The following is a 24,804-nucleotide window of genomic DNA, read 5'->3' as shown; positions in this document are numbered from 1 at the left end:
TACATCGATTGATCCTTATGCATTTATTGAGCACTTAGTATGTGCTAGGGTCAGTTGGGTGGTGCAGTAGGTAGGGTGCTGGGTCTAGAGCTAGTCTAAGACAGAGATAAAAATCTGGCCTCCAACACTTACTATCTGGGTAACCTTGCACTGTTTGCCTCAGTTTCCCCATCTGTAAAATGAACTGGAGAAGGAAATGTCAAACCATTCCAGTATCTTTGCCAAGAAAATCTCAAATGGGGACCTAGAAAGCCGAATGCAGCTGAAAAATAACTGAATAACAACCAGCATAACAGCAGTAGCAATGTGCAAGGCACCATGCTAGGTTGGGGATGGGGGGGGTGGGGATGAAGGGGAAACAAAAACCAGTTTCAGCCCTTGAGGATCTTATTGTCCAGCCCGGAGAGACAACTTTACGTAGCTCCTTACAAAGTAATTTGGAGGGAGCCATTTAGCTCTTTTATGGCTTGCAAAGAAGTTTGCATGTACTATCTCCTTTTATTCTTTCAAAACTATTATCACTATTTTAAGGATGAGGATATTTTTGCAGACATAAATTAAGTGGTTAATCCAAGGTCACACAGCTGGTATTTTAAACTGGATCTGAATCCAAGTGTTTCTGACTCCAGGTTAGAGTTCCATCTATCATGTCACTGTTGGTCACTAGCAGCTGGGGTTTAGGAGTGGAGACAAGGAGATCAGAAAAGACCTCAAGGCCATTTTCAATGGGAGCCTAAATTTAAGCTTGGGATTCTTCACCTTTTTCTGGAATTAGATTCCTTAGATACTTGATGATAAACTCTCTCAAAATAATATTTTTAAATAGTTGAATTAAATAATTGCTCAATTACAGTTAGAGATTAATGGAAAAACAAAGATGCAATTTTCCCATCCAAGTTCACTGACTCCTTGGAGGATTATGAACCCTAGGTTAAAAAAAAAAATTAGCCCATAAACTATATTATGATTTTAACCACACTCCCCAACATCTGCTATGAACAGGAAGAAACAGCTCCATCTCCCACAATGGAGCATTTGTAAAGCCAACAGTGGGTGTCCAAGGAGAATCATCCCACATGAGGCTATCTGCAATCTCTCCTTTTTCCAGACATATTCACCAGCTGTTTGAAAGCTTCAAACCCATCAACAAATTGGGGGGGGGGGTGTCCACCCCAAGCACGGGAGACTTCCTCGAGGAATCTGCAGGGGAGAATAATTTGCTCCAACAGCCACGAATCAGGTGCTATGGAACACTTAGAGCTTGGTCAGATACCAAAGACATCAGAATCATCCACTGCATGCTGGGCCATCACCAGTTGTCCCGAATTTTGTCCTGCCTTTGGCCTGATAGCTCTGGAAGACAGATCCAGGCTGACAACTTGGTGCAATTCTGCCTCATTTAAATCTTACTTCTGTCAAGTGAAGAATATGACATCCCTGGTCCTCTTTCAAATGAATAATGAATGCGAAAATTCTCACTTTTTAGAGATCTTCTCCCCTTTAGGTTATTACCCATTTCTTTAGAATGTCCCAACTAAAAACTGTACCCTGAGAAAATCAACCTAAAGTCCTCTCCAGAAAGAGGTGTGGTTCTGTCCCTTTGCCCAAGCAGACTTAGGAAGAGAAATGGTGGATGTTTATAAATTACCTCTTCCCTTCTCCGCTCCCCACTTGGAATGAGAACAGGATGCTGTTTCAGGCAAGTCTTTTTCTGCAAGGAGGAACTCAGGGTGTTCCCAACAGGAAGCTGCGAGTCCCACACCCTCGGCATAAAGCCTAATTTTCCCCCATGGATCATAGATTTGGGGCTGGAATGGTCCTTGGAGTTAATTTTATTGAACCCTTTTATTTTGCAGGTGAAAAAACTGAGGTCTAGTGAGGCTTCATAGCTTGCCAAAGGTCCCGCAGGTAATTAAATGGCAGTACTGGAATTTGAATTCAGGTTTTTTGATGTTAAAATCTGGTATTTTTTTCCTATTAGCTTGGGTACACTCCTGAGAGATGTGCGGACAACTAGTGGGTCACATATTCTTATAATTTAGAGGTGGAAGGCAATTACCCTAATGGGTCTGAGACACAACTAAATCATATCTGAAATTAGAGACTGAACCAGGTGTGTGTTGGAGACAGCTGGACCTGATTTGCAAGAGCTAGTTGTTAAATTCTCAGCATGAGCCTTTATACCTCAGAAATTAGCAAATGCTCCAAATCAGTTTGGTTTATTATTTTTTTTTTTTGGATAATCTAGACTTAAAAAAACAATGGTGAAAATATTAATAATTCAGATAAACAAAGTGTGCTGTGTAAACATTTTTTTTCTTCTGGAGAATTAGTTATTTTTTTGGTCTAATCTCTCTTTTTAAATTAAAGCTTTTTATTTACAAAACATATGGATGCATCATTTTTCAACATTTACCCTTGCAAAGCCATTGATCCTTATGCATTCCAAATTATCCCATGCTTCCCCCCAGCCCCTGGGGGTTATTAAACATTTATCAGCATCTTCTTTGATATGCCTGACATTTTTACTGGGAGGAAAATAACTAAGACTTTTCTTCCACCCATCCTCCAAAACACACCTTAACCTTTGTAAATCTGCACGGGGTATTCTCCCTCCTGAGATTATATATGTTTAGAAACTCCCTGAAGAGAAGTTTTAGGGGATTTTTTTGTCTCCCTATCCTAGTGCCTAGCACAATCTCTTACAAATCCCTTCAATAAAATGATTGCGAAATGATTTGAATTAAAGGCAGGCACCCATGCTCAGCCTTCCATTGGACCTACAAAGGGGATTATGTCTGGTTTTTACTAATCCTCAGGTTCTGATGGATAGCCAGGACAACTCTTTCTCAATGGCTCAGAAGAGCTCCTGTGCATTCTTCATAAACATAATTTACCCAGGGACCAAGGGGAACTGCCAGACCTTTGCTCAATTTCCTTTTCTGGTAGGAAGTAAAGGTTTACAACGCCCAACTGTGCTGGGACCAAACTTTCTGGGGCCCCCAAGTCAAGTCCGAGGTCTCCATCTTGCCTCTGTAACTTCACAGTCTGTCAAAATGTCCATTATTTTATTAAACTCAAGACGTACGATAAAAATGTGATTTTCCACATTAACACCATCAATGGTTCTATAATGAAATCTTCAGTGGGGTGAGGGGGACTGGGGAGATGGGATGGAATGAAAGCAGGACCCTAGTAGGGACAAATGAAAACAATTGACAATTCTGTCAATTGAAAGGCACTTTTCATGTCCCCGAAGTGAGAAGAAAGCACTGGCCAAGCTTTTCCCTTTTGGGTTTCCAATGTTCTAGAGGAACTAAAAAAAATTGACTTTACTGCTCTGTATTTTCCCAAGCAGTCGGGAGGATCCTTGGGACGAGAGGGGGCAAAGGCCTAGGGACATGTGCTCCCATCAGCTTCTCCACGGAGGATACTGGTCCAAGGGCAGCCAAAGGCCAGGGTTGCTGCCTCTTCTGGTCAATGGGTTTCCTCATCATAGTGATCCCTTTGAAAATCCAAGAGGAGGCCCACTACCATGCGGGACTTTCTGGTGGATTTAGAAAATGCTCCTGATTGATGGTGGAATGACTAGGGCCTTCCTCCCCTCTCTGGGCCATTCTCCCTTCTTCCTCACTAGCTGTTCATCCACCTGGCTGGGGACACAGCTGTAGCTTGTTAAATCCCGCCTCCATCCCACCACTCCCCCCAAACAAGGAAACGTCAGGTGCACATCTGATCCCCCCCCCCCCCCCCCGGGGCTTTCAGTCAGTACCAGGCTTGCAGCCAGCACCAAGACCCGCTCTTCACAGGGCTCCAGGCGGATCCCTTCAGTATAGAAATAGGAGGCGGGCCGGGCTCTCTGGGTGAATGGGCAAGGAGGCTCCTAGGGAGAAATAAGGAGCAGAGTTCTACAGGCATGGGGGACAGAAGCAGAGGCCCTGAGCGGGGCTGCAGCCCCCTGTTTGTGAGGGGCCCGGGCTGGCTCTCACTGCTCCCGACTTCCACGGCAGCGGTGGAACCTGGCAGGAAGAGGGGCAGGGCCCCGTGTTAGCAGCTGCAGCTGCTGGCCTGGGCAGGGGGCCCATCGCTGAGCGTCGCGCCCTTGCTGTTGCCCATGGCTCCCGACCCCGCTTCCAAGCTCTCGTTCATCTTCTCACAGATGATGTCCACCAGGCGCTCAAATACCTGCTTCACGTTGATGTTGTCCTTGGCACTGGCTTCAAAGAACTCAAAACCTGCATCGAGCCAGAGAAGGCTGGGGTGAGACACCGGTGCAGGGAGCCCCCTGCCCCTCCCGAGGCAGCTCTGAGGGGGAGCTGCCCGGCCCCAACAAGCGCACTCCCGGACAGAGAGAAGGAGCCACAGGGAACAGAATGTTGTTCCTGGGGAGTCAGACACCCTACTTCCCGGCTATGACTCCGGAGGCCATCCTCTGAGCCTCCAGAGGCAGGGCAGACTGGACCAGAGATGGCCTCCCCCTAGGGGGAAGGGGAGAAGCCCATTATGTGGCAACTTCCTCTTTTAACTAACCCTTCTTACTGAGCAGGGGCCAAACTCTGCTCTTTCTACACTTCAGGAGGACAATTATTTTCACTAACTTCTATATGTGGGGCACCCTAGACAAAGCCCCAGTTAGTCCACCCTAGTTACGGCCCTGACAGTCAATCATTAGCCAGTAGGGAGGTGCTCTGCAGGGGAGTCCGGAAGACCCCAAACCAGGATCAAACCTCAGGCCCATGCTATCTGTGTGTTAGTGATTTGATTTCTGTTTGCCTCAGTTTTCTCATCTGTGAAATGGCAATAGCGTTTGCCCCTCAGGGTTGTTATGAAAACCAAATGAAATGACAGTGGAAAGCACTATATAAAGGTTAGTTCTGACTAACACTTGGGGGAGGGTGTGACAGTCTCTGAGCCCTGGCCAGATCACACTGGGGTCACACACCCATCTGGCCAACATGTTTGAGGAAGAATAGCATGGCCAGGAGAGAGGGGCCTGAATGGCAAGAGGGAGAGCCAGCACAGGCAGGGATTAGCAGAAAGAGCCCTTTGGTCTAGATAAGGGAAGGGGAGACAGGAGGGCTGTGGAAGGCCAGGAATATTCCCTATTTTATCTTTGTATCCCCAATCTTCTACGTGTACTGTTCAGTCAGGTCAGCTCTTCTGAGCTTTTGCCTTTTTCTTGGCAGAGATACTGGTTTGCCATCTCCTCATTTTACAGATGAGGAAACTGAGGAGAGAGTCGTCAGATGATTTGGTCACAGAGCTAATAAGTGTCTGAGGTTGGATTCGAATTCAGATCTTCCTGACCCCAGAATTCTACCCACTGCTGCTTCATATATGACTTGTCAGAGATATTGTAGAAGAGGGTACCACTTGGTTGTGGGTCAGACTAGGTGACTAGAGGTCCCTTCCAATTCAGAAACTGAATGAATGTATGAATTATGGGCAATATTCCAACATTTATTTACCCAGATATTGATTACCTACTGGCTAGCTCCTCCTGCCCCACCTCCATTCTTGGAGCTTATTTCATTCGTTATTCACTAGATTGCTGAATAATGTTAATGTTAATATGGGAGGGAAGGGGAAGGACACACTGTCCAGTTCTATCACTTGATCAGGGTTGAGAATTCCCTCCATCTTCCATCCCCCCATATATGCATACACACACACACACACACACACACACACACATATATGTATGTATACAGACATATCTTTTAAAAAACATGTTACAAAAGGATGACTCATTGGCTAAGGGAGGAGAGGAGGGAGAAAGAGATTCAGAAGCGAAAGGGATGTAAAGACAAAAGAAAGTGACAAAAATAGGATTGAATCAAACCTTATAGTCAGGGAGTTGCCCAAGGCATATGAGTGAAGGGACTCGCCCATATATGTGTCAGAGGCAGGAAGCCAGGGCAAGCCCTCTACCTATTATGTCAGTCTTAAACTCAATGGTAATATTTACCTGAGTAGAATGAAACTAAGAATGCTAGTTAAATATATTTCAAATGTTTAACATGTATTAGACTACCTGCCATCTAGGGGAAGGGAGTGGGGGGAAGGAGGGGAAAATTTGGAATAGAAAGTTTTAAAAGGGTCAATGTTGAAAAATGGCTTATGCATATGTTTTGTAAATAAAAAGCCTTAATTAAAAAGAGAGAGAGAGAGTGAAAAAAAAAAGAATGCTAGTTAAAAGAAAAAAAAAAGTTCATAGAATTAGATTAGAACACAGAGAACATGAAAGATATTATCTTCCTCTGTATTATTCTCAATTTCCAGAAATTCCCAGAGTTTTAGGGGGCAGATATAATTCTTATCCCAGAGAAATTACTACAGATTTGTATTGAAGGAAAAATCAAGAGTAGAAATAGTTGTACAGGCTGTTTCTCTAGTCAGGCTTGGCCCAGAGATTAGTGCAGTGGGAAGTCAGTTTTGGGGTGCAGGGGTGGGTCATCTGTCCCTCCAACCATCACTAACCTAGGTCATCAGCGAGGTGCTTGCCATCTTCTGTGGACACGACCCGCTCATCTTCCAAATCACACTTGTTCCCAACGAGGATGACCTGGGCATTATCCCAGGAGTATGTCTTAATCTGTGTGGCCCTGGAGAGGAGAGGAAAGCAAAAAATATTTCTTCTCAATGACCGTGTCTGCCCCCAGGACAAGCCAGCCTGGCCAGGGCTCTGAATGTCTATCCCTGGTCACCCGCTCAGTCTAGTCAAAAGTGGGTTAGGGAGATACTCATGAGTGGACTGAAGAAAGGACTGACAAAGTTTAACAGCAGAGTTCACTTTTTGCAGCATTCATTCACGGCCGTGGCTCATGCCTTAAGCTGGGTGGGAAAGGACCATCTTCCTCTTCCCAAGGGCTCTGGGGGCTTTGGGCCTGCTTCATTTGTCCTTTTCAGTGCAAGGAAAAGAGTCTCAGACTGAAAGCTTGAGCAATGAGGACCTTAGAGTTCTAGATTCTGAGGCAGATGTTGCTACCTGTCCCACAGAGAAGGAGACAGGATCAGAGGAGGCAAGCAGGCAGGGCTTTGGACGTGGAACCTGGTGAAACCAACAGCTGTGTAGGATTTGACCTAAAATTGTGAGTTTAATCCTTCTCTCCTCCCCAGACTTGGGGTATGAGGCATTAAGCCTCCTATGTGTCAGGAAAAAATAAAATATATTCTTGTTGTACCTTAAAGTAAATATTCCTTTGTAAAAGCTAAAACAATAGCACTAGTGTTAAGCAAACAACTCTGAAAGACTTAAGAACTTTGATCAGAGTTTGATTCTGAGGCTGTGATTGGAACACAAGGTTTCACAAGGGTGAATGTTGAAAACTATCTTTGCATGTATTTTGAAAATAAAAAGCTGTTATTAAAAAAGAATATCAATAAAATACTTCAAAAAGGAAAAAAGCACTAAAACTTTTTAAATGGAAATTGAAAAAATCTTAATATCTTTAATCAGCATTTGAAAATGAAAAATCAAAAACGTTAAAGTAATATTAATAAAGCATCCTAAAGAATAAAACAAACATTTCAATATCATTCACAAATTATATTGTAGAGGTTCGAAAAAAAAATGAGGAAAAGTCTGGTGGTCTACATGACTTAAGAAGCAGCACCTAAAATTAAGCACCATTCTCTGTGAGGCTGGATTGAGTCCCCCTTGTAGGCAGACATTCCCATCAACTAACAGACACCCCAGCAAGGAATAGGACATGTGAGTCTAGGGCCTGGCATCTGGCATTGAAGAAAGGGAGAGAAGGGCAGAGTGACTTACCAGTCCTGGACAGCATTGAAGGATTCCTGGTTTGAGACATCATACATTAGCAGGAAGCCCATGGCACCCCGGTAATAGGCAGTGGTGATAGTCCGATAGCGTTCCTGCCCCGCAGTGTCCTGCAAAACACAGAAATGAGGTAACTCCTCATCCTCACCCCTGCTAAAATTCCCAAGCCTAACACATCTAGCTCCAGTGCTACCAGAATCCCAAGGTTCCCTCATATCAAGGTTCCAGAGATGGCCTCACAGCAGACAAATCCTCTGCAAATAAGAGCCTCGTCTAATGTAAGAGCCTCCTTGTACCTATCCTCAAGCCAGGTGAGGACAGCCTATAGAGCAGCCTTAGAGGGATCTTGATGACTATTTTTTTCTTTTTTTTTTAATTATAGTTTTTTATATATAAAACATATGCATGGGTAATTTTTCAGCATTGACCCTTGCAAAAACTTCTGTTCCAACTTTTCCCCTCCTTCCCTTCACCCTCTCCCCCAGATGGCAGGAAGTCCCACACATATTAAATATGTTATAAAGTAAGTATATGATAAATACTATATATATACATACACATATTTATACAGTTGTCTTGTTGCACAAGAAAGATCAGATTTAGAAAGAAGGTAAAAATAACCTGAGAAAGAAAACAAAAATGCAAGCAAACAATAACAGAAAGAGTGAGAATGCTATGTGGTGGTCCATACTCATTTCCCAGTGTTCTTTCACTAGTTGTAGCTAGTTCTGTTCATTACTGATCAATTGGAACTGATTTGGATCCTCTCATTGTTGATGGCTATTTTCAAGTAATTAAAGGACTGTCACATGTAAGAGGAATTCTTGTTCTGTTTGGCTTTAGAGAACAGCCGAATCAGGAAAAACAGGTGAACTGGCAAAAATTAAGGCAAATGCAGGCTTGATATCGGAAAGAACTAACGAACTTTTTTTTTCTTTTTCTGAGGCTGGGATTAAGTGACTTGCTCAGGGTCATACAGCTAGGAAGTGTCTAAGACCAGATTTGAACTCGGGTCCTCCTGAATTCAAGGCTGGTGGTCTATCCACTGCACCACCTAGCTGCCCCAGAACTAACGATTACAGTTGTTCAGAATGGAATGACCAGCCCCAAGAAGTGGTGGGTCCTGTCCTTTGAGATCTCTGAGGAGAGCCTGAATGGACTACTTCATTTTTGGATACACGATGGCTGCTGAGGTCCCTTCAAAATCTTGAGTTCTGTGATAGAACTTTGAGCTTAGAGAGCCCTGATCTTGGGGAGATGTGATCTAAATACTGGAGCCCCCAGTTTGGGGGCTGACAAAGTCCATGTTCCCAGGGGAATGCCCAGTAAAGGGAGTGGCCAAAGTTCTGGGAAATCTCCTGTTGTGGGAAGGGTAAACATGGTCTTCTATACCCCTCAGCAATCCCAAGGAATCACAGAACTAGGGGATTTCTCGCCCAACCATCAGGTGGAAAGGAATCTCCATGAATTTCATCCCCTCCCAGCTAAAGCTCTACAATCCTGTGAAACTCCTGAGGCAGCCCACTCCCCTGTGCCTCATCTCTAATTGTTTTTGTTTGTTTTTTTTTTCTCAACAATATTCTATTTTCCCAAGTACATGTAAAAATGATTTTTAGCATTTATTTTTGTAAGACTTTGTATTCAAAATTTTTCTCCTCTCCCTTACCTCTCCCCTACCCAAGACGGCAAATAATCTGATATAGGTTAAATATGTTCAGCTGTAATTGTTAGGAATCTTTTCCTGGAATGGAACTTAAAATTGTCTCTTTGCAGCCTTCACTTCTTACCCCTAATTCAACTGGCCCTTGGGATCAAACACATGACAGCCCTTTCAGGACCTGAAAACAGCTATCTTGCTGCCTCCTGCCCTTCTCTTTTCTAGCTCCCTGAACTTCGAGGAGAGAAAGCTTCCCTAAACTCCCTGTCTGAGAGTAGAGACAGCTTCAAGCATCAGATTGCTCCTAACCTGACGGCAAAGTCACGTCCCCTTAGATCCAGGGAAACTCAAGACATACAAACCTTAAAAGCCTTTCACAACATCAACAAGCCCAAATGTAAAGGATGCCCAGAGATACTCTGAGAACTGGGTAGGAGGGGTGAATGTTTCCGACTTCAGCTTATGTTTATTCCAGGAAGCAATGATTCCTGGGTACTTAGCCTCCCCCCACCCCCATGCACGAACACACACACACACACACACACACACACACACACACACACACACACACACACACATTGAGCCAGGCCTCCTCCCAGCACCTACCACACACCCACAGCCCTGCTATTTGAGCAGGAAGCTCTGGGTTACTGTGGCAACCCCTGCCAGCCCCAGAGAGAGGCTCCAAGGTACCCCACAGATGGGAGAGGAGGATGCGGAAACTAGAGGATGGACTGATGGCTCCTCAGGTCCTTTCTGGAGGAAGAGGAAGGAAAGACCGTGCAGGGCATGAGCCTAATTTTACAGTCCCTGTCTGAGCCGGGGATGAGAAAAAGGAATTCCCCATGCCCCTTTTCAGCCCCCACTTATGACTGTGGTCCAGAGTCCTTTCTGCCTTTTCAGGCCATGGCTGCTGAGGAAAAATGGGTAGCCTGGGCAGAGGTCTCACATCAAACAAAAGGAGGTGGAGGAGGGAAAGGCCCTCCAGGAGGGGCAGGGGGTCTCGTTCCAAACAGAGAGAACACTAATCTATGCCGTGCTGCTGGCATCTCACAGTGGTCCCCAAAGCTCTGTTAATTTGTGAGTCACCTGGACATCACCCACAGCCCTAGAACACACACATCTCTGACAATAGCCATCTGGCACTGCTGGTGCTGTTGCCATGGCAACCAGGCCAGGGTGACAGAGACCTGGGAGCCCAGGACTGCTGCACCAGCTCCTGCCAGGGAAACAGGAGAGCCAGTGAGGGTATGGGACTGACTGCCTTTTATTGGCTTAATTCCAGGTTTCAGTTCTGCTTCTGGGTATTGCTGGCAAAGTAAATTAGCTGTATAGAGATAGGGCCTCCAAGTCCCTTTGTCAGACATGGAACTCCCTGAGGGCAAGACCCAGGTCTCCCCACTCAGATTAGGGGCTCCATGAGGACAGGACCTACTTATGGGACTACAAGGCCCATCCACCACACCCCAAAGGCACACTCTGACTCAGCAGTCACCTGGTTAATTCTACTTCAGCCTTCCATTTCCATAGCAACTTCCTGTGATGGGGTGGAGTGGTGGCAGGAGGTGATATGCCCTCCTAGTGGTCACCTGGCCAGGCTCAGTGCCCCGGGCCCTATCTTTGCTTCTCTCTCCTCCTCGGGGACACAGGTCAGTCACCTTCCCCTACACACACACACACACACACACACACACACACACACACACACACACCCTTGTACTACCCATTGGTAGGTCCCATCTCCCTGCCATCGTGGCTTCCACAGAGTCCAGTCACCAGGCTGGCACTCACCCAGATCTGCAGCTTGACCCGCTTTTCATTTCGGTAGACAGTCTTAACTTTGAAGTCAATGCCCACCGTGCTGACGAAAGCCGAGGTGAAAGAATCATCAGCATATCGGAACAAGAAGGAGGTCTTCCCCACGCTGCTGTTCCCAATGATAAGCAGCTTGAACATGTAGTCGAAATTCTGGTCAGCAGCATCTTTCTGGGCAATGTGGGGGTCTCCAGCTGAGGCCATCTGAGAAGAGGAGAAGGCTTCTTTTTAGCTGAGGGACCCCTGGCACAGACTTCTATTCCAACCCCTAGGAGAATTTTCACAGGGAGTGATTTTTCCCAGTGGTCAGTGGGGAGACACCCTCTGGTGTGACCCATCGGGACAGTGAGGGTCAGGGGACAAGAGGACTTGAAGGGGGTGTGACCAGCGTGGACTTTGCCCCCAGATACCCGGATGTTGCTACCTGGAAAGGTATAGAAAAGGGAAGAGAACCAGCCACCTGGCTTTCACCATCCCTCCCCCCAACTAGTCTCCCCCAGTCAGCAGCCCGACTTTGTATTGACTTTGGCACCTCCTACTGCCACGATGATCTAGGCAGCCCTTCCGGCCTCTCCATCATCAGCCAGGTAAAATTCTCCAGGACTTTAACCCTTCCCTACCACCAGCCATCCTCCTGCTATCTTGCCCTACTTGAGGGAATTCAGTTTTTCCTGCTGAAAACCCCCCTTTTCTATTTCCTTGCTGGCATCATTCTCAGCCATGTTTCCAAACTCCCCAACTTGGTTTTGTCAGAGACTGGCTCCTCATTCCTTTTCATCTCTGACTTCTTGGAAGATACAAGGACTTCCTTTAGAACCCGCTCATTTCCTCAGAGATTTCTCAGAGCTAGAGAAGCTCTCTCCTCAGAGGCAAGGCTAGGTAAGGCCGCCCACTACTAATCATTCAAATGAGACTGCACTTCCAGGTGTCCATAGTTATGGAGATTGCCAGGGTGCTCCAGACTAAGAACTTTCTCCCACCCCTCTGCCCAAGGCACTAGACTTGGGTTGGGGGCTGGGAATTGGGGAGGAGGCAAGAAGATTTTTGAGTTTCCCAGAAGTTTCACTCCGTTTCTCCCCAGGTTAGGTGAGGCTCCTGATGATTTTGTTCTTAAAAGAGGGATGGTGATTTTTTCTTGAGCCATGAAAGGAGGTCTATGTGATGAACAGTTTCTAGTTATTACGATTGTAGCTATGGATATATTCCCCCTGCCCCAGGTTGAATGTAAGCTCTTAGAAGACAAGGTTGGTTTCATTTTTTTCTTTCCATCTCCAGTACGTAGCCCAAGCTTTGACATACAGTAGATGCTCGTTGTTTGCGGACGGAGATGGGGGGTTGTCCCAGGGAACACTATGCCGCTCACAGGAGCCCGCGTGGCAGTGGAGACTATCTATACCGCTTCATCCCACTCACCGGCCCAGCCGCTAAAACTCAAGGCCCAAGCCCTCCCAGGGCCAGGCAGGACCTGCTCTCATCTGGAAGAACCAGTTTGTAGAGAGAAAGGAGGGGATGGAAGGAAGAAGGAAACCTCTAAGAGTCTGGCTGGAGTCAGTGCGTCTCATGCCCTTCACCCGCTCCCTCCCAGAGCAGACCCTTCCTGCCCCCGCCGGATGACAGTCTCAGTTACACCCCCAAACAAGCGCGTCCCCCCCAGACTTTGTCCTTGTCGCCCTCCTCCCCACCTCCACCTGTCTGTACTGCGCTCCTGGGGAGGTCTCCCTAGCAGAAGTCTGGAGTCTGGGAGAGGAGACGTCTCCCGGTTTCCCCCACTCACCATCCCTGTGTGGTACCCCCACGCAAACGGGGCTGGAAAAGGGGGATCCTCGGTCCAGAGCCCCTTCCCAAAGAGGAGCCCCGCGCCTGCTCTCCCTCGGACGGTTTCAGTTTGCGGACCTTTGCGCGGCTGCAAGCGGAGGAAGACCCTGCCCCAGTCACCTCATACAGGGTCTAACTGCCCTCTTTCCCCCGCCCTCTGCCCTCAAGTTCTAGCAGCAGAACCAGTCTGGCTGTCTGGGATGGTCCCAGCCTCCACCGGCCTTCCAGTCTAGTCCGGAAAGTTTCTCGGCACCGCAGGGGCAGGGAGGTGCGGGGTCCTCACCTCTCTGGGGGCCGGTCGGGGTTCGGGTCGGGGCTAGGGGCGCCGCGGACACGCCGAGCGCACCCTCCGCCTACTCGGAGCACGATCAAGCCAGCCCAAGCTCCGCAGCCGCCGCCTGCTCCCGGATCCCGGCTGTACTCCCAGCCCGGCCCCGCCCCACCCAGCCCCGACCCAACCCAAACGGGAAAGAGGTGGCGGGGAGGACGGGGGCGGGGGAGCGGGGGAGGGCCCTCCCGGACAGGCCCCCTGGTGGCCAAGCAAAAAGGTCCCCCAAGATCGGGGTGACGCGCCTGCCTCCCCTGGCTCTCGGCCCAATCAATTTATATCGACTATAATTAGCTCAGCTCTAAAGCGCTATGAGATTTCCAAGAAATTGTGTTCAGAACAACTAAGACCTGGGGAAGACAAGTATTATTACTATGTGTGGTGTGTGTGTGTGTGTGTGTGTGTGTGTGTGTGTGTGTGTGTGTGTGTGTGTGTGTGTGTGTGTGTGTGTGTGTTTTAAACAAGTAAGCGAATTGAGATCTGGAGAGCTGTGACTTGGCTAAAGGCACAGTCCGAAACCAGAACGAGAACTCGGGCCTTCTGAAAAGCCGGCGCCTTTTACATCACACGGCCCAATTTCATTTATGGACTTCAGCCTTAATTTGTTCCGTCTCCCTTACCCTGAACCTGGGAAGTAGTTTTCATCCCTGCGCATCCCATCCCACTTTGCCCCAACCAAATCTGCCTACTATCCTTGGCCTTGGTCCCCTTCTCTGCCCCGATACTCAGGTCTGTCCCTTCTGGCCACTTGTAAGGTTCCTCAGCCAGACCTTCGTCCATGTCATTGGGGTGTGTCCCCAGGCCCCATTCTCCAACCTCTTATCTTCTCTCTACACTCTCCCACTTGGTGGTCCTTACAGCCTTTATCTTCTCTGTGCCGATGAGTCAAAGATCTCTTGGGCCATCTTGTCTACATCCCTGTTCCCACTTTTATCTTCCCTCATTAGACTGTTAGGCTCTAACCCTGGGAATCCAGACCCAATAAGTGGGGTTTTTCCTTACCTTGCCCAGAACCAGGCCTCCAAGTCACCTTCCAACCATCTTCTCCTGAAGCTGCCATGCTCTTCATTGCCCTCTTCTCCCTTTCCAATATCATTTGTTTTGTCTAATATTAGAATGTTAAGTTTCTTGAGAAAAGAAACTGTCTTGCTTGTGATTGTATTCTCAGTACTTAGCACACAATTAGTGGATCCTCAATATGTGCTTTATGTATCCTTTTGCTTTCCTGAGCTTTGGTCATCATCAGCAGTCTACTGGACACTTCCAATTGGACTACCCTCTTGGCATCTCAAATCAAAAATGGATCTCATTGTTATCTTCCCTGTCTCCCTTCCCCAAACTTCCCTATTTCTGTAGGGAGGAACATCTCACCCAACATATCCAGTCAGTTGCCAAATCCTGTTTCTACAGCCACATCTCTTGAATATCCTCCCTTCTCTCAGCTCATATCTCCACCACCCTCATCTGGACTCCTACAACAATCCATCTCTCTGCTTTGTCTACCCCTACTGAACCCCATCCTTTGGATAGCTTGCAGATCTGGCTCTATCCCTATTCCCCTACTCAGCAGACTTCACTAGCTCATTCTTTCTTGTATAGCTGGAAACAAGCTAGACCCCTTACCTTTCCACACTCATGCTGTGTTCCTTGCACAAACTCTTTGGTCAGATTGTCTTTGCTGAGCATATACTTCACCTCTAATCACTATCCATCTTCCCATTTTTCCATGTCTGAAATAAATGCTTCTCTAACTCTTGGAGTCCTTGGCTTCCTTCAGAACTACTGTTCTCCAGCTGCTAGTGCCTCATGTCCCACTCCCACTTCATCTCTTATGTTTTGTATACACAGTTTCCTCCTTAGAATCTAAGTTCCATGTGCTTTTTTCCCCTTGTATTCCCCATTTTCTCTTGAGGAGAAGGTGCTTGGCACAAAATAGGGGTTTAAAAAATTCTTGTTGACCTGGATTCAAATACTGCTTCTGTCACTTGTAGCTGTGAAACTTTGAGTGAGTCACCGCCTTTCCCAGCTTCAGTTTCCTAATCTAAAATTGGAAGAGAGAAACTCAATAGTTTCTTTGAGAGAGAGGGGCTCCCTCCCAGTTCTAAACCATGCATGACCTTTTGATTTTCCACCTTCAATTCTCTTCTTCACCACCTCCTCTAGGAATCCCAAGTTCCCTTCAGAGCTCAATTTGTGCAAAATCCTACATGAGGACTTTTTTTTTTTAACTCACCCAGTTAGAGCTTCACCATATTTTCCAAAATTAAAATAATATCTCTTTTCTATTTATTAATCTGTGTACAAGTAGTGGCTGTACCACTCCTCAAGGAATTGAGGGCAGGTAATTTTTTCATAGTCTCAGGCAGTGCTTTAGTGCTCAGCACAGAGTAGGCACTTAATAAATACTAGTTGAATAGAAGTAGGCCTCAAGTCTGTCTAGCTATTAAATGAATGCATTTGGATTAAATGTGTATCCTTATACGTGGAGGCTTCAGAAGAATAGGAATTGAATTTGAAGGATGAATCGGATTTGATATAGTGGAAAGAATCTTGGCTCTGGAATCAGAAGTCCTGGGTTCAAATTCTACCTTTGAGATTTACTACGTGTGACCTCAAACAAATCACTTAGCTATCTTTGTGCCTCAGTTTCTTTAAGTATAAAATGAGGGGGGTTGGACTTACATGACCTCTAAAGTCCTTTCCAGCTGTACCTCTCTTTTTCAAGATCCCTTTAAGCTCTGAAATTTTATGATCAAAAGACCAGATCGCCTGGAGCCATCTCTCTGTTAGGCTAGTGCTTGGTCATATTCTACCCCAACCAGGACAAGTGACCCAGATTAGATAATGAGAAGATGCTGTTCTGCTGTGAGGGAGGGGATGTTGTATATACAATTGTCTTCCCTAATTCTAATCTTAGTCAAACCACAGGCAGTTGTGAGAAACCCTTTTTTAATAGGAAATACATGATACAGAATCACAGTTGCAGAAAGTCTCCCATTCTGGCCCAGGTAACAAGTGCCACATCCAACACCTGGAACAGCCAGGGGAAAGAAGTAGAGTGTCCTGAATCAGAAAAGGCAAATAGCAGCATGACAGGAATTTGAAGCCATGGCCCTGGAAGGACAGAGGATAAGGGAGGAGGCAAGACCTCCTCTTTCTTGGCTGCTTGATCCACAGAGTCAGCTGAGCAGAGTCCAAGTGAATGTGGTCTCTGTGGGTTAGATCTGGGCCCACAGGGAGCTGGAACCCCTCCTCTGGGCAGTGAGAAAAGGTTCTACTTCCTACAGGCTTTGGAGGTGCAGTGCCAGGAAGGCAAGGCAGATGCCATTGCTAAGCAGATTCCCCAAGTTGCAGAGGGAGGAGAGGCCATGATAGTGGAAGAAGGTCTGCCGAAGGGCTCGATACTTGGGATCTTGCTCTCGGAGCCGCCGATAGGGGTCTTGGCCTTGGGCCTGGGGAGGTCCTGGAGGTTCCCCACCTAGACCTCTCTCCTTCTCCATTGCTTGCAAGGCCCACATAGCAGCTGTAGTCTTGGGCTCTAGCCATCGAGCATTCAGGCCCGACAAAGACAGGCTCAAAGCCAGCAGGCCCAGCTGGAAAGGAAGTACAGTTAGCTGGGGGGCTGGCCCTGGGACACTGGCCAAGGCCCAAGGTCAGAGCTGAGGCCAGCCTCGGGGATCAGTCTTCCAGGGATTTCAACACAGCAAGACAGGAGAGAGAGGGTGAAATCCTGGGTCCTGCCAACCACCATTATTTACATAATTTTAGTCAGGCAGTCCAGAAGCATTATATTACTCGGGGACAAACAAGAGAATATGTGCCCTATACCTGGCAAGGTAAATACAGTAACTTCAGCAAAAAGGAATTTGGAGCACTATCTTGGGCATTTGAGAAGGCGTAAGAGGAAGCAGCCCGATTTCCCCCTCACTCCCATCAGGCTTGAGAATGAGGAGCCAGTGAGTGGGACCCACTCCCCCAGGGAAAGGCCTAAACCCTCCTGCAAAGACTTAAGTCCCCAGCCAGGCAGGTTTCAGAACAATGCACTGGGTGAAAAACTGAAGCCAAAAACGAGGCTCAGTCATCAGGATCAACTCCAAGAAAGAAAAGCTACATAAAGTGGGAGCCAAATGCTTGAAAAACTGCAATGTCCAGAAGTCTCCCCAAGCCCATGTTTGCTAGTCTTCAGCCTCCCAGGTCTCCAGCCCCCGCCCACAGCCACATGTACCTGACCAACTTCTGCCAGGGTAAAGTTGAGCTTCACCAATGGGTGATGGAACAAGAAGATACCCAGGCTGATGGCGGCACAGACCAGGGAGACGTGGAAGTAGAAGGGGAAGAGTTTGCTCTGGACTAGTCCAAAGGTGTGGCGAGGCAGCCCCCGGAACAACACAAAACCTAGGGGTAGATAGAGTGGGAGAAGAGTGTGGAGGAGGCTAGTTGGAGACTATAAAGAACACACTCTGACTTTGCAGCTTGGTTCTTTGTGACTGGGACAAGTCATTTTCTCTGAAACCTTATCCTCCTCTTTAAATGGAAAGGATTTGACAAGGGAACAGGTCAGCTTCAATTCCTGGAAATTCCCATCTTTTGCACCTAACCCAGGCTCTCAAATGGGAAAGAGAAGGAAAGGTTAGGAAGGAACAGGTAAAAATCCCAGAGGCTTTTACTCCCGGGCCTCACTTTGCTGGGGGATTAAGGATGTGCATTGTTGCAGACAAGTTCAGAGGAGAGTGAGGCAGGAGGTTGGATGGGCTGGGTATGTTCAGAAATGACTGAGGTATAAGTGAAAGGAACTAATTAGAACTAAACTAAGGTGGCTGGAGGCTTAGCATGGGACCTGGCACACAGTAAGTATAAAGAAATTCTAGTTGATCAACTGTTGGAAAATTCCAGTTAAAGGGGACCTGGGAGGAGGGGGGGAGGGGAAAAGGTTACTCGGGGGTTAATTCCCTTTTGAACATCCCTGACAGATGATCATACACCCAGGTACTCCTTAAACACCTCCACGAAAACATTTTAAACTTTTTTTTTAACATATTTTAAAAACCTGATTATTTATAATGCAGAATGCGCATTATATGCAGGTCTGAGGCTTCCTACAAAGGCTGCAAAGTTTTGTTTCCCCCGCTCGGACTCTTCCCTAACTCCGGTTCCTTCCAGCTCCAAGCCCCGGGAAGCCGCGAACTCCGGAGTCCCCCCTCCCTTCCCCGCCCCGGCTCAGAGTCCAGGTCTGGGGGGAGGGGCGCGTACCTGAGATGAAGGTAACCCAAACCTGCATGCCCCAGGCGCCGGACAGGACCAGCACCTGGGCCACCTTGGCCAAGCCTCCCGGCTCCAGCTCGGAAGCCATCCCGCAGCCCGGCTCCGCACCTGGGGGACAGGGAGAAGAAAGAACTGGGCTCAGAGTCCGGCGCGCCCCCTCTTCCAAGGAGAGAGCCGGGGTCCCCGGGAGGAAGAAGCCGAGGCCCGGTTCCCTGCGCCGACAGAGGGAAGAGAAAAGGCCGGGCCGGCGGCGGGGCCGGCGCAAGGAGAGATCTCCCGGGCCGGGGTCCCGGGACCCCTCCCCAGCTGTGCGCGTGCAGGGGGACCTGGGACGTCCCGGGCTGCTCGGAGCCAGGTTCTGTATTCTATGTTCCCCACCTCCCCCACGAGGGGCGCCCCGTCCCGGGACAGGCGGTACCTGAGCTCCGCTCCTGCCCCGGACCCCGAGCCTCAGCAGCAGCAGCCCTTCCTGCCCCACCACCTTAATGCTTCAGCCCAAGCATTCCTGTCCCGCCTCCTCGCCAAGCTTCGGACCAGTCTCATCGCGAACTCTGCAGCGTTTACCCCACCCCTTTGTTTTTTGACCAATCAGTAAGAAGAATATCTCCATAAGACCCACCCACCTTGTTTCCTACCCCACGGCCCCTCCTCTTATCTCTTCTACGACTCAGGGATGATCCAATCACTTTTCGCCTCAGCCACTGATGAAGAACACAACCAATAGGATTTCGGAATCGCCTCCGTGGGGGTAGAGCTACACACAAAGGCTCCGCCCCTCCTCTGTGACTCTTGACTCTACCAGAGTCTACCCCTACCTTAGCTCTGTATGGTGTCTCCACTGGATCAAATTTCATCGCTCCAGCAAGGGACTTTTTTCGTGGTCCCTGATGGGCTTAGAGTATGAGCAACTGGTAGGTATTTCAATTCTGTGAATATTTATTGAGTGCCTGCTGTGTTCTAGGCCCCCAGCAGGAGGAACCCAGGGCAGTTTTGCCTTACCCCCAACTCCCCCCCCAGCAGGGGCCACGCAATGAGGACTCTATGGACCCGACTCCCCTCCAGATGTTCTCTCCCAGGTGCAAACATCTGGCCTTGGCATCCCTAGGATGGAGTTCCATCTTAATGGCTGGGTCGGGAGGGGGCGGGGAAGAGCGGGAGGGGACAGAATTCCTGTTGTGGGTTCCAGGGGTGCTTCCAGATGTGGACAACTGTCTAGGGCTGGGGGGGGATGGGAAGAGGTGGCGGAGCAGGTGGGGGGCGCCTCCTCCGTCCCCCTTACCCACCACTGAGTCTTCTCCTCCTCCACCCAAGTGACTGTGTCCTGGCTGGAATTCCTCGGGATCCTGACAACTCTGGAGTGTCCAGTCACTCTCCATGCTCATCCTCCTCAAGGGAATGTGCACTGCAGATTCATTCCAAGCCTGACAAGCTGGGCGTTGTTGGCTTTCCCTCTCAGAAGCCTTGGGGTTTGGGTAAGTGGGGGGCGCAGCTGGGGGATCTGGGGGCCCAGCATCTCGCTGCAGTGTCCTGGGCAGGGCTTTGGGAATGAACGGGGAGCGTGGCCTGGAATGGGCGAGGTCCTGGCGGCTTGGAAAGAAGGAGCCCGACCTCTCCCAGTAACTCTTGAAGAGTGATGAGGGCCCCTTCATTGAGTTGATTTTGACTTAAGGGTGGGGGGTAGTGATTCCTGAAGAGTCATTGATAAACCCTGTGTTATATACAATGACAGGTGTGGTTCATAACATCAACTCAGATTCCCAGAAGCTGAAAAATGATAAGAAGGACTCCCTGAAGGATGGACATCTCAGTTTCAAGGTCATCCCTTTGCGCTCTCAGAGTCCCACCTTTCTGTGTCACGTAGTGTAGTGGGGGGACAGCTTGATTCACATCCCAGCTCTAAGATGACATCCAGAGGGTCGGTCCGTGGTAACTCGGCTCGTTGGGTTTCTTTCTCTGTAACATGGGCTGCTGGAGATGCGGCCCAGCCTTGAAGAAGGTTGTGAGAAAGCGTCTGTGCCCTTACGCTGCTATAGAAGTGAAAGCTGTTAGTTTAGAAGCAGTGATTCAGTAGGTGAGAATCGGGCTCTTAGAGCCACAAAGTAGCTATTTGAACCTGACTGAGCCCGGGAACTCTGTGAACCTCAATCAGTTTCCTAGGACTTAGTTACTGTTACAGAAGGGAAAGGCCTTTGATCTGTTTTGGGAAAGGCCCATCCCCACCCCTGCAAAATCCTCCCTTTCGTAGGGTTGGAGGACTGGGGCTGCTGGGATGGTCTGTGATGTGATTATGTCGTCCCGACCCTGCAGAAGTGGCTGATCTCTGAGGAGACTGTTTCCTCAAACCAGAAGCTGAATGGCAGTTCAAAGGGGAATGCGACCAGGAGCCGGAATGGGAATGGGAATGGGAACAGAAACCGGAGTCGGAGTAGGAGCCTGAGCCCGAACCCCAGGCCCCCAATGGAAGCCAGTGACCAGGTAGATGCATGTGTGGATAAGTCCAATGGGTGCCCACATATGTACACCAATAAATGGCTCACGGGCTTCTTCAAGTGCAGCCTAGTTTCTCTGCCCCCATGCCTCAGTTTCCCTCCTGTGATGAATGAATGAGGAGACCTTACAGGATTTAGGGGGGGAGGAGAAATTCAAATTGGGATAAAGTTGGGCCCTAGAGGTTGTTGAGCCTTGGGAAGTAGTTGGGCCCACGGTCTAATATGCGCTCTACCCTTTTCCCCCATGATCTACCATGCTGGTCCTCAGAGGAACTTGGAGACTGACAATTCTAAGGCCCAAGGTAAGGTAACCTGGGACCAATGGAGTAGGGAGGATGAGGTCAATAGTCCAAGGAACTGGGGGAAGCAAGGGCTTTTTTTTTTTCTGTGGAATAGGGAAATTCAGATTGCTCTCTCCTTTTCCAGAACTTAACTTGCCTGATGGGATGAGATGGAAAATAGGCACTGTGATCTCCGATCCCCCAGGCAAGGTGTCCACCATCATGATTCCTGACACACAAAAGCTCTTAAGGATAGACTTGGATTGTCTGAAAAGTCAGCTTCTAGCCCAGACCAAGGTGAGCAGCACATCTCCTTCCCTTTTATCCTTTCTGATGTTGACCCTAAAACTTCTGATCCTGCTTTCGGACCCTTCCTGTTTCTAGGCCTTTGAGTTCTTGAACCACTCTGTGACCCTTCTGGAGAAAGAAAGCAGCCATCAGAGGGTTAAAATTCAGGCGCTAGAAGGTGAGGTTGGGTCTGAGGAGTCAAATCTTGAAGATTTGTAGGATGGGGAGGGGTTTCCAGGGCTTCATACCCATCCCCTCATAAAGTAGGTGTGGGATTTAAGGGAACTTCACAGGGTGATCCCCTTTCTTCCTGGAGGGCTTTATAGAAGGAGAGTCGGAGAGGAGGCCATGGTCAGGAGGTAAGGGTCAGGCTAAGATCAATTATCACACTCTCCATTCTTCTTTTGGCAGAAGTGATGAGCCTGTCTTGCTGTCCAACCCAGGATGACCTCATGAGACGAGGGGCAGAATTAGGGAGGCAGGAGCTCTGGCGGGCACTGGCTCGGGGCTTGCAGGAGGTGAAGGAAAATCTTCGGGGGAGTGAGGAGGTCCAGCGGGGCCGTACCACCCGTTCTCTACTACAGCTGGGCCAGGAGATTCGGGAAAGGTGTGGATCCTGGCTGGAGTGTGTCTCTCTGTGTGTGTGTGTGTGTGTGTGTGTGTGTCTCTGTGTGTGTGTGTGTGTGTGTGTGTGTGTGTGTGAGTAAGAGAGAGAGAGAGAGAGAGAGAGAGAGAGAGAGAGAGAGAGAGAGAGAGAGAGAAAGTGTGCTGAAAGATTTCTGAGAATAGAGAGACCTTAGAGTGAACAGGAGAGCTAAGGAAGGAAGAAGAGATGGGGAAGTTGTGGGAGGTTGAGTTGGTAACTCTGTGATTGTTCGTTCATTCCCTCTCCCCAATCTCCCCCCACCCCCAGCAAGAAGTTCCTATGGGAGGAGCTGGAAATGCTGCAGGAAGAGGTGACCTACATCCAACAGAAACTCAGTATGTCTCCCCACCCCCACTTATCACCCCTTTGTCCCCTTCCTCCATCGCTTTATCCCCATCTCCCCTTTGTCAGAGGGCTCTAGCTTCTGGGATGAGAACAGAGATCTTCAGACCCCCCTCCATCCCTGAGGAATGAATGGAAATTAATATTGGTTCAGTTTTTCTCTTCTTATACCTTCAAGATCTCAATGGAGGGAGGAGAATCTTACTATTTCCTGAATCCTCCTTCATTCTTTTCGTCTCCATACCTTTATTCAGAATCACAAGAAGAAGAAATCACCAAAAACCTGGTGAATATCAAGAAAATGCAGAAGAATCAGGTGAAATGTCGAAAGGTGAGGGAAAAGTGGCTCTGGGGGTGAGAAGGGACGATGACCAGGGAGGAAGAAAGCAGAATGTCTATAAATCTTTATTTAGGGATATTTCCCTTCTACCTCCAGCTGGGCCAAGTCTGAGGGCTGAGCTGAGAATTTCTGAGGTTTGTGGGGGAGAGAAGGTGAGGAAAGGGCCTTGTCTTGGCCCCTTATCCACTTCCCTATCCTCAGGTCCTAACAAAGATGAAACAGCAAGGGGGCATGGTGGTATCTGAGGATGAAAGTAAATCCAAGGACTGGTGGGGACAGGAGGAGTTGGAGGAGGAGCTGAATGACATATGGTAAGGAAGAAATTCAGGATGGCAAGATCCATTCCTTGAGCCCAGGTTTTCATAAGGTCTCCAAGGACTTGTATTCCTTCAGATCCCCTTCAAGTCCCTAGTTAATGCCAACTCTTAAATAAGACAAGTTACTCCCTCTCTCCAAGTCTCATTTCCTCATTTCTAAAATGGGGGGAAGGAATTAATTGGGCTAAATGATATCCAAGAACTTTTCCAACTCTAAAACGTTCTTGTGAGCCTAAGACATATTGGGAGGTCACGTGATGAAGAGCCCATTGTTGGAACTCTATTATGACCTGGGTCTCACACCTTACTACTCACCCTGTCCAGATTCTGGGTGCTTATTCCAGCCCTTTCCTCCACTAGGTCAGCCGTGAACACTCTTCAGAATGCCATTGAAAGTTTATCCCTGACTGGAGTGAAGCACCGTGGAGTCCTCAGGAGTGAGTGCCCAGGGGGAGGAGAGACTCTGGAGAAGAGAAAAATACCTTCCCCCAAGACTACATTCCAAATACCCCTTCTGGAATTCCCTGGCACAGGCCGGAGGGTACGACGATGTGTGACTCCACCGCCACCACCAGCCTGGGCAACAGATTCGGATTCGGATGCCAACCCACCTCACAGTCCATAGCCGATAGCCCCGACCCATGCAAGACTCCTTCAGTATGGACCCTGACAAACTCCCACCCCTGAACCACCCCCCCCCTGGCCCCCAGCCCTAGATGTGGCTTCTTCAGGACCTCTGACCCCAACCCTTGTTCTCACCAAACCCTTCCTGCCCCGGCCTCTACCCCAGCCCCTGCCATTGCACCCTACATCTCTGAGTAGTTAGGATGAGGTGCTGACCCTCCCCCTCACAAATCTCTGTCTCCACAGGCTGAGCTGCTGGGACCTGCCTGATCAAGGGAAGGGAGACCTCCTTGAAGGGGCCTCAGCCCCCAAAATCCCCTAAGAGAGAAAATAAAATAGGAATGGCCCCTTCCCCAACACCGTCTCAGTTCATGCTGCCCTTGCCTGCCCCTGCCCCTTCTTCCTCGCTCTAGAAAGGGTAATTCGCTTGGTCTGGGCTCAGCGGCCAGCCTTAGGATGGAGTCAGAGCTAAAGGGAGCTTGAGGCTGTGACCTTGGTCACGTTAGAACAAGGCTCGGGGAGCCCTGGCCCAGAGCTCAAACTGTTCACACAGCCAAGAGATGCAGCCTTATCTGTACCTGGACCCCCACCCCGCCGGGCACAACCGTCTCAGTCCGGAAAACCACGGCCCCTGCCCCCTTCCTCTCCCCCATGCAGTGGCCGAGCCAGAGCTCCCGTTCATTCATTCAGCAAGCGTTTGTTAAGCTGATGTGTGCCGGGGACTGCTGGGTGGGGATGCCCCGAGAAAAAGGAAATGATCGCTGCTCCAGTGGGACCATTCTGGGGCCGTCTCCTGCCCTGGATGAGTGCTGACCGC

The 24,804-nt window shown here is 48.8% G+C and overlaps 3 protein-coding genes across 18 annotated transcripts; 1 reads left to right on the top strand and 2 right to left on the bottom strand.

Moving 5' to 3' along the window:
• Positions 1 to 3,046: 3,046 nt before the first annotated feature.
• On the bottom strand, positions 3,047 to 13,524 carry RAB3D (RAB3D, member RAS oncogene family). 5 transcript variants are annotated; one of them, XR_012489371.1, is made up of 6 exons: positions 13,354 to 13,524; positions 11,232 to 11,459; positions 7,775 to 7,893; positions 6,481 to 6,605; positions 3,435 to 4,235; positions 3,047 to 3,340 (listed from the first exon to the last, which is right to left on the bottom strand). XR_012489371.1 is itself a non-coding variant. In XM_074311433.1 (5 exons), the coding sequence occupies exons 2-5, from the start codon at positions 11,457 to 11,459 to the stop codon at positions 4,048 to 4,050; spliced, it is 660 nt and encodes a 219-aa protein (XP_074167534.1). In that variant the 5' UTR covers positions 13,354 to 13,524; the 3' UTR covers positions 3,047 to 4,047. The 5 variants fall into 5 exon arrangements, 3 of the variants coding, with proteins under 3 accessions (XP_074167534.1, XP_074167558.1, XP_074167543.1); XR_012489368.1 differs by lacking the exon at positions 13,354 to 13,524 and adding an exon at positions 13,030 to 13,152; XM_074311433.1 differs by having other exon boundaries at positions 3,047 to 4,235.
• On the top strand, positions 10,604 to 24,344 carry CCDC159 (coiled-coil domain containing 159). Of its 12 annotated transcripts, XM_074311352.1 has the most exons (16): positions 10,604 to 10,688; positions 11,269 to 11,842; positions 19,622 to 19,736; positions 19,972 to 20,132; positions 20,390 to 20,475; positions 20,968 to 21,135; positions 21,418 to 21,451; positions 21,576 to 21,727; positions 21,815 to 21,896; positions 22,130 to 22,325; positions 22,632 to 22,699; positions 22,961 to 23,037; positions 23,248 to 23,357; positions 23,724 to 23,800; positions 23,897 to 24,020; positions 24,234 to 24,344. In XM_074311352.1, exons 3-15 carry the CDS (start codon positions 19,702 to 19,704, stop codon positions 23,986 to 23,988), a joined length of 1,338 nt encoding a protein of 445 aa, XP_074167453.1. In that variant the 5' UTR covers positions 10,604 to 10,688; positions 11,269 to 11,842; positions 19,622 to 19,701; the 3' UTR covers positions 23,989 to 24,020; positions 24,234 to 24,344. The 12 variants fall into 12 exon arrangements, with proteins under 12 accessions (XP_074167453.1, XP_074167463.1, XP_074167399.1 ...); XM_074311362.1 differs by lacking the exons at positions 10,604 to 10,688; positions 11,269 to 11,842 and adding an exon at positions 10,967 to 11,089; XM_074311343.1 differs by lacking the exons at positions 10,604 to 10,688; positions 11,269 to 11,842 and adding an exon at positions 19,440 to 19,571 and having other exon boundaries at positions 19,678 to 19,736; positions 21,007 to 21,135.
• On the bottom strand, positions 16,331 to 19,283 carry TMEM205 (transmembrane protein 205). The gene is made up of 4 exons (XM_074311471.1): positions 19,079 to 19,283; positions 18,649 to 18,768; positions 17,624 to 17,793; positions 16,331 to 16,991 (listed from the first exon to the last, which is right to left on the bottom strand). Exons 2-4 carry the CDS (start codon positions 18,746 to 18,748, stop codon positions 16,680 to 16,682), a joined length of 582 nt encoding a protein of 193 aa, XP_074167572.1. The 5' UTR covers positions 18,749 to 18,768; positions 19,079 to 19,283; the 3' UTR covers positions 16,331 to 16,679.
• Positions 24,345 to 24,804: the final 460 nt, after the last annotated feature.

The sequence above is a fragment of the Sminthopsis crassicaudata genome, chromosome 1, assembly GCF_048593235.1.
Source record: "Sminthopsis crassicaudata isolate SCR6 chromosome 1, ASM4859323v1, whole genome shotgun sequence".
Taxonomy (NCBI): domain Eukaryota; kingdom Metazoa; phylum Chordata; class Mammalia; order Dasyuromorphia; family Dasyuridae; genus Sminthopsis; species Sminthopsis crassicaudata.
This window is presented reverse-complemented; position numbering and strand designations above follow the sequence as displayed.

Bases quoted from the DNA above. Each gene is read 5' to 3' on its own strand.
- RAB3D (XM_074311457.1), bottom strand. The intron at 7,894-11,231 runs GTGAGTGCCAGC...TGTGTTTTGCAG, and splicing joins GGGTCAAGCTGCAGATCTGG to GACACTGCGGGGCAGGAACG. The intron at 4,236-6,480 runs GTTAGTGATGGT...GGCTCGATGCAG, and splicing joins GCACCTCGCTGATGACCTAG to GTTTTGAGTTCTTTGAAGCC.
- TMEM205 (XM_074311471.1), bottom strand. From the start codon at position 18,748: ATGGCTTCCGAGCTGGAGCCGGGAGGCTTGGCCAAGGTGGCCCAGGTG. The intron at 17,794-18,648 runs GTACGCGCCCCT...ATCTACCCCTAG, and splicing joins TTGGGTTACCTTCATCTCAG to GTTTTGTGTTGTTCCGGGGG. The intron at 16,992-17,623 runs GTACATGTGGCT...CTTCCTTTCCAG, and splicing joins CCCTGGCAGAAGTTGGTCAG to CTGGGCCTGCTGGCTTTGAG.
- CCDC159 (XM_074311278.1), top strand. From the start codon at position 19,548: ATGGGCTTAGAGTATGAGCAACTG. The intron at 21,452-21,575 runs GTAAGGTAACCT...CTCCTTTTCCAG, and splicing joins TGACAATTCTAAGGCCCAAG to AACTTAACTTGCCTGATGGG. The intron at 21,897-22,129 runs GTGAGGTTGGGT...TTCTTTTGGCAG, and splicing joins TAAAATTCAGGCGCTAGAAG to AAGTGATGAGCCTGTCTTGC.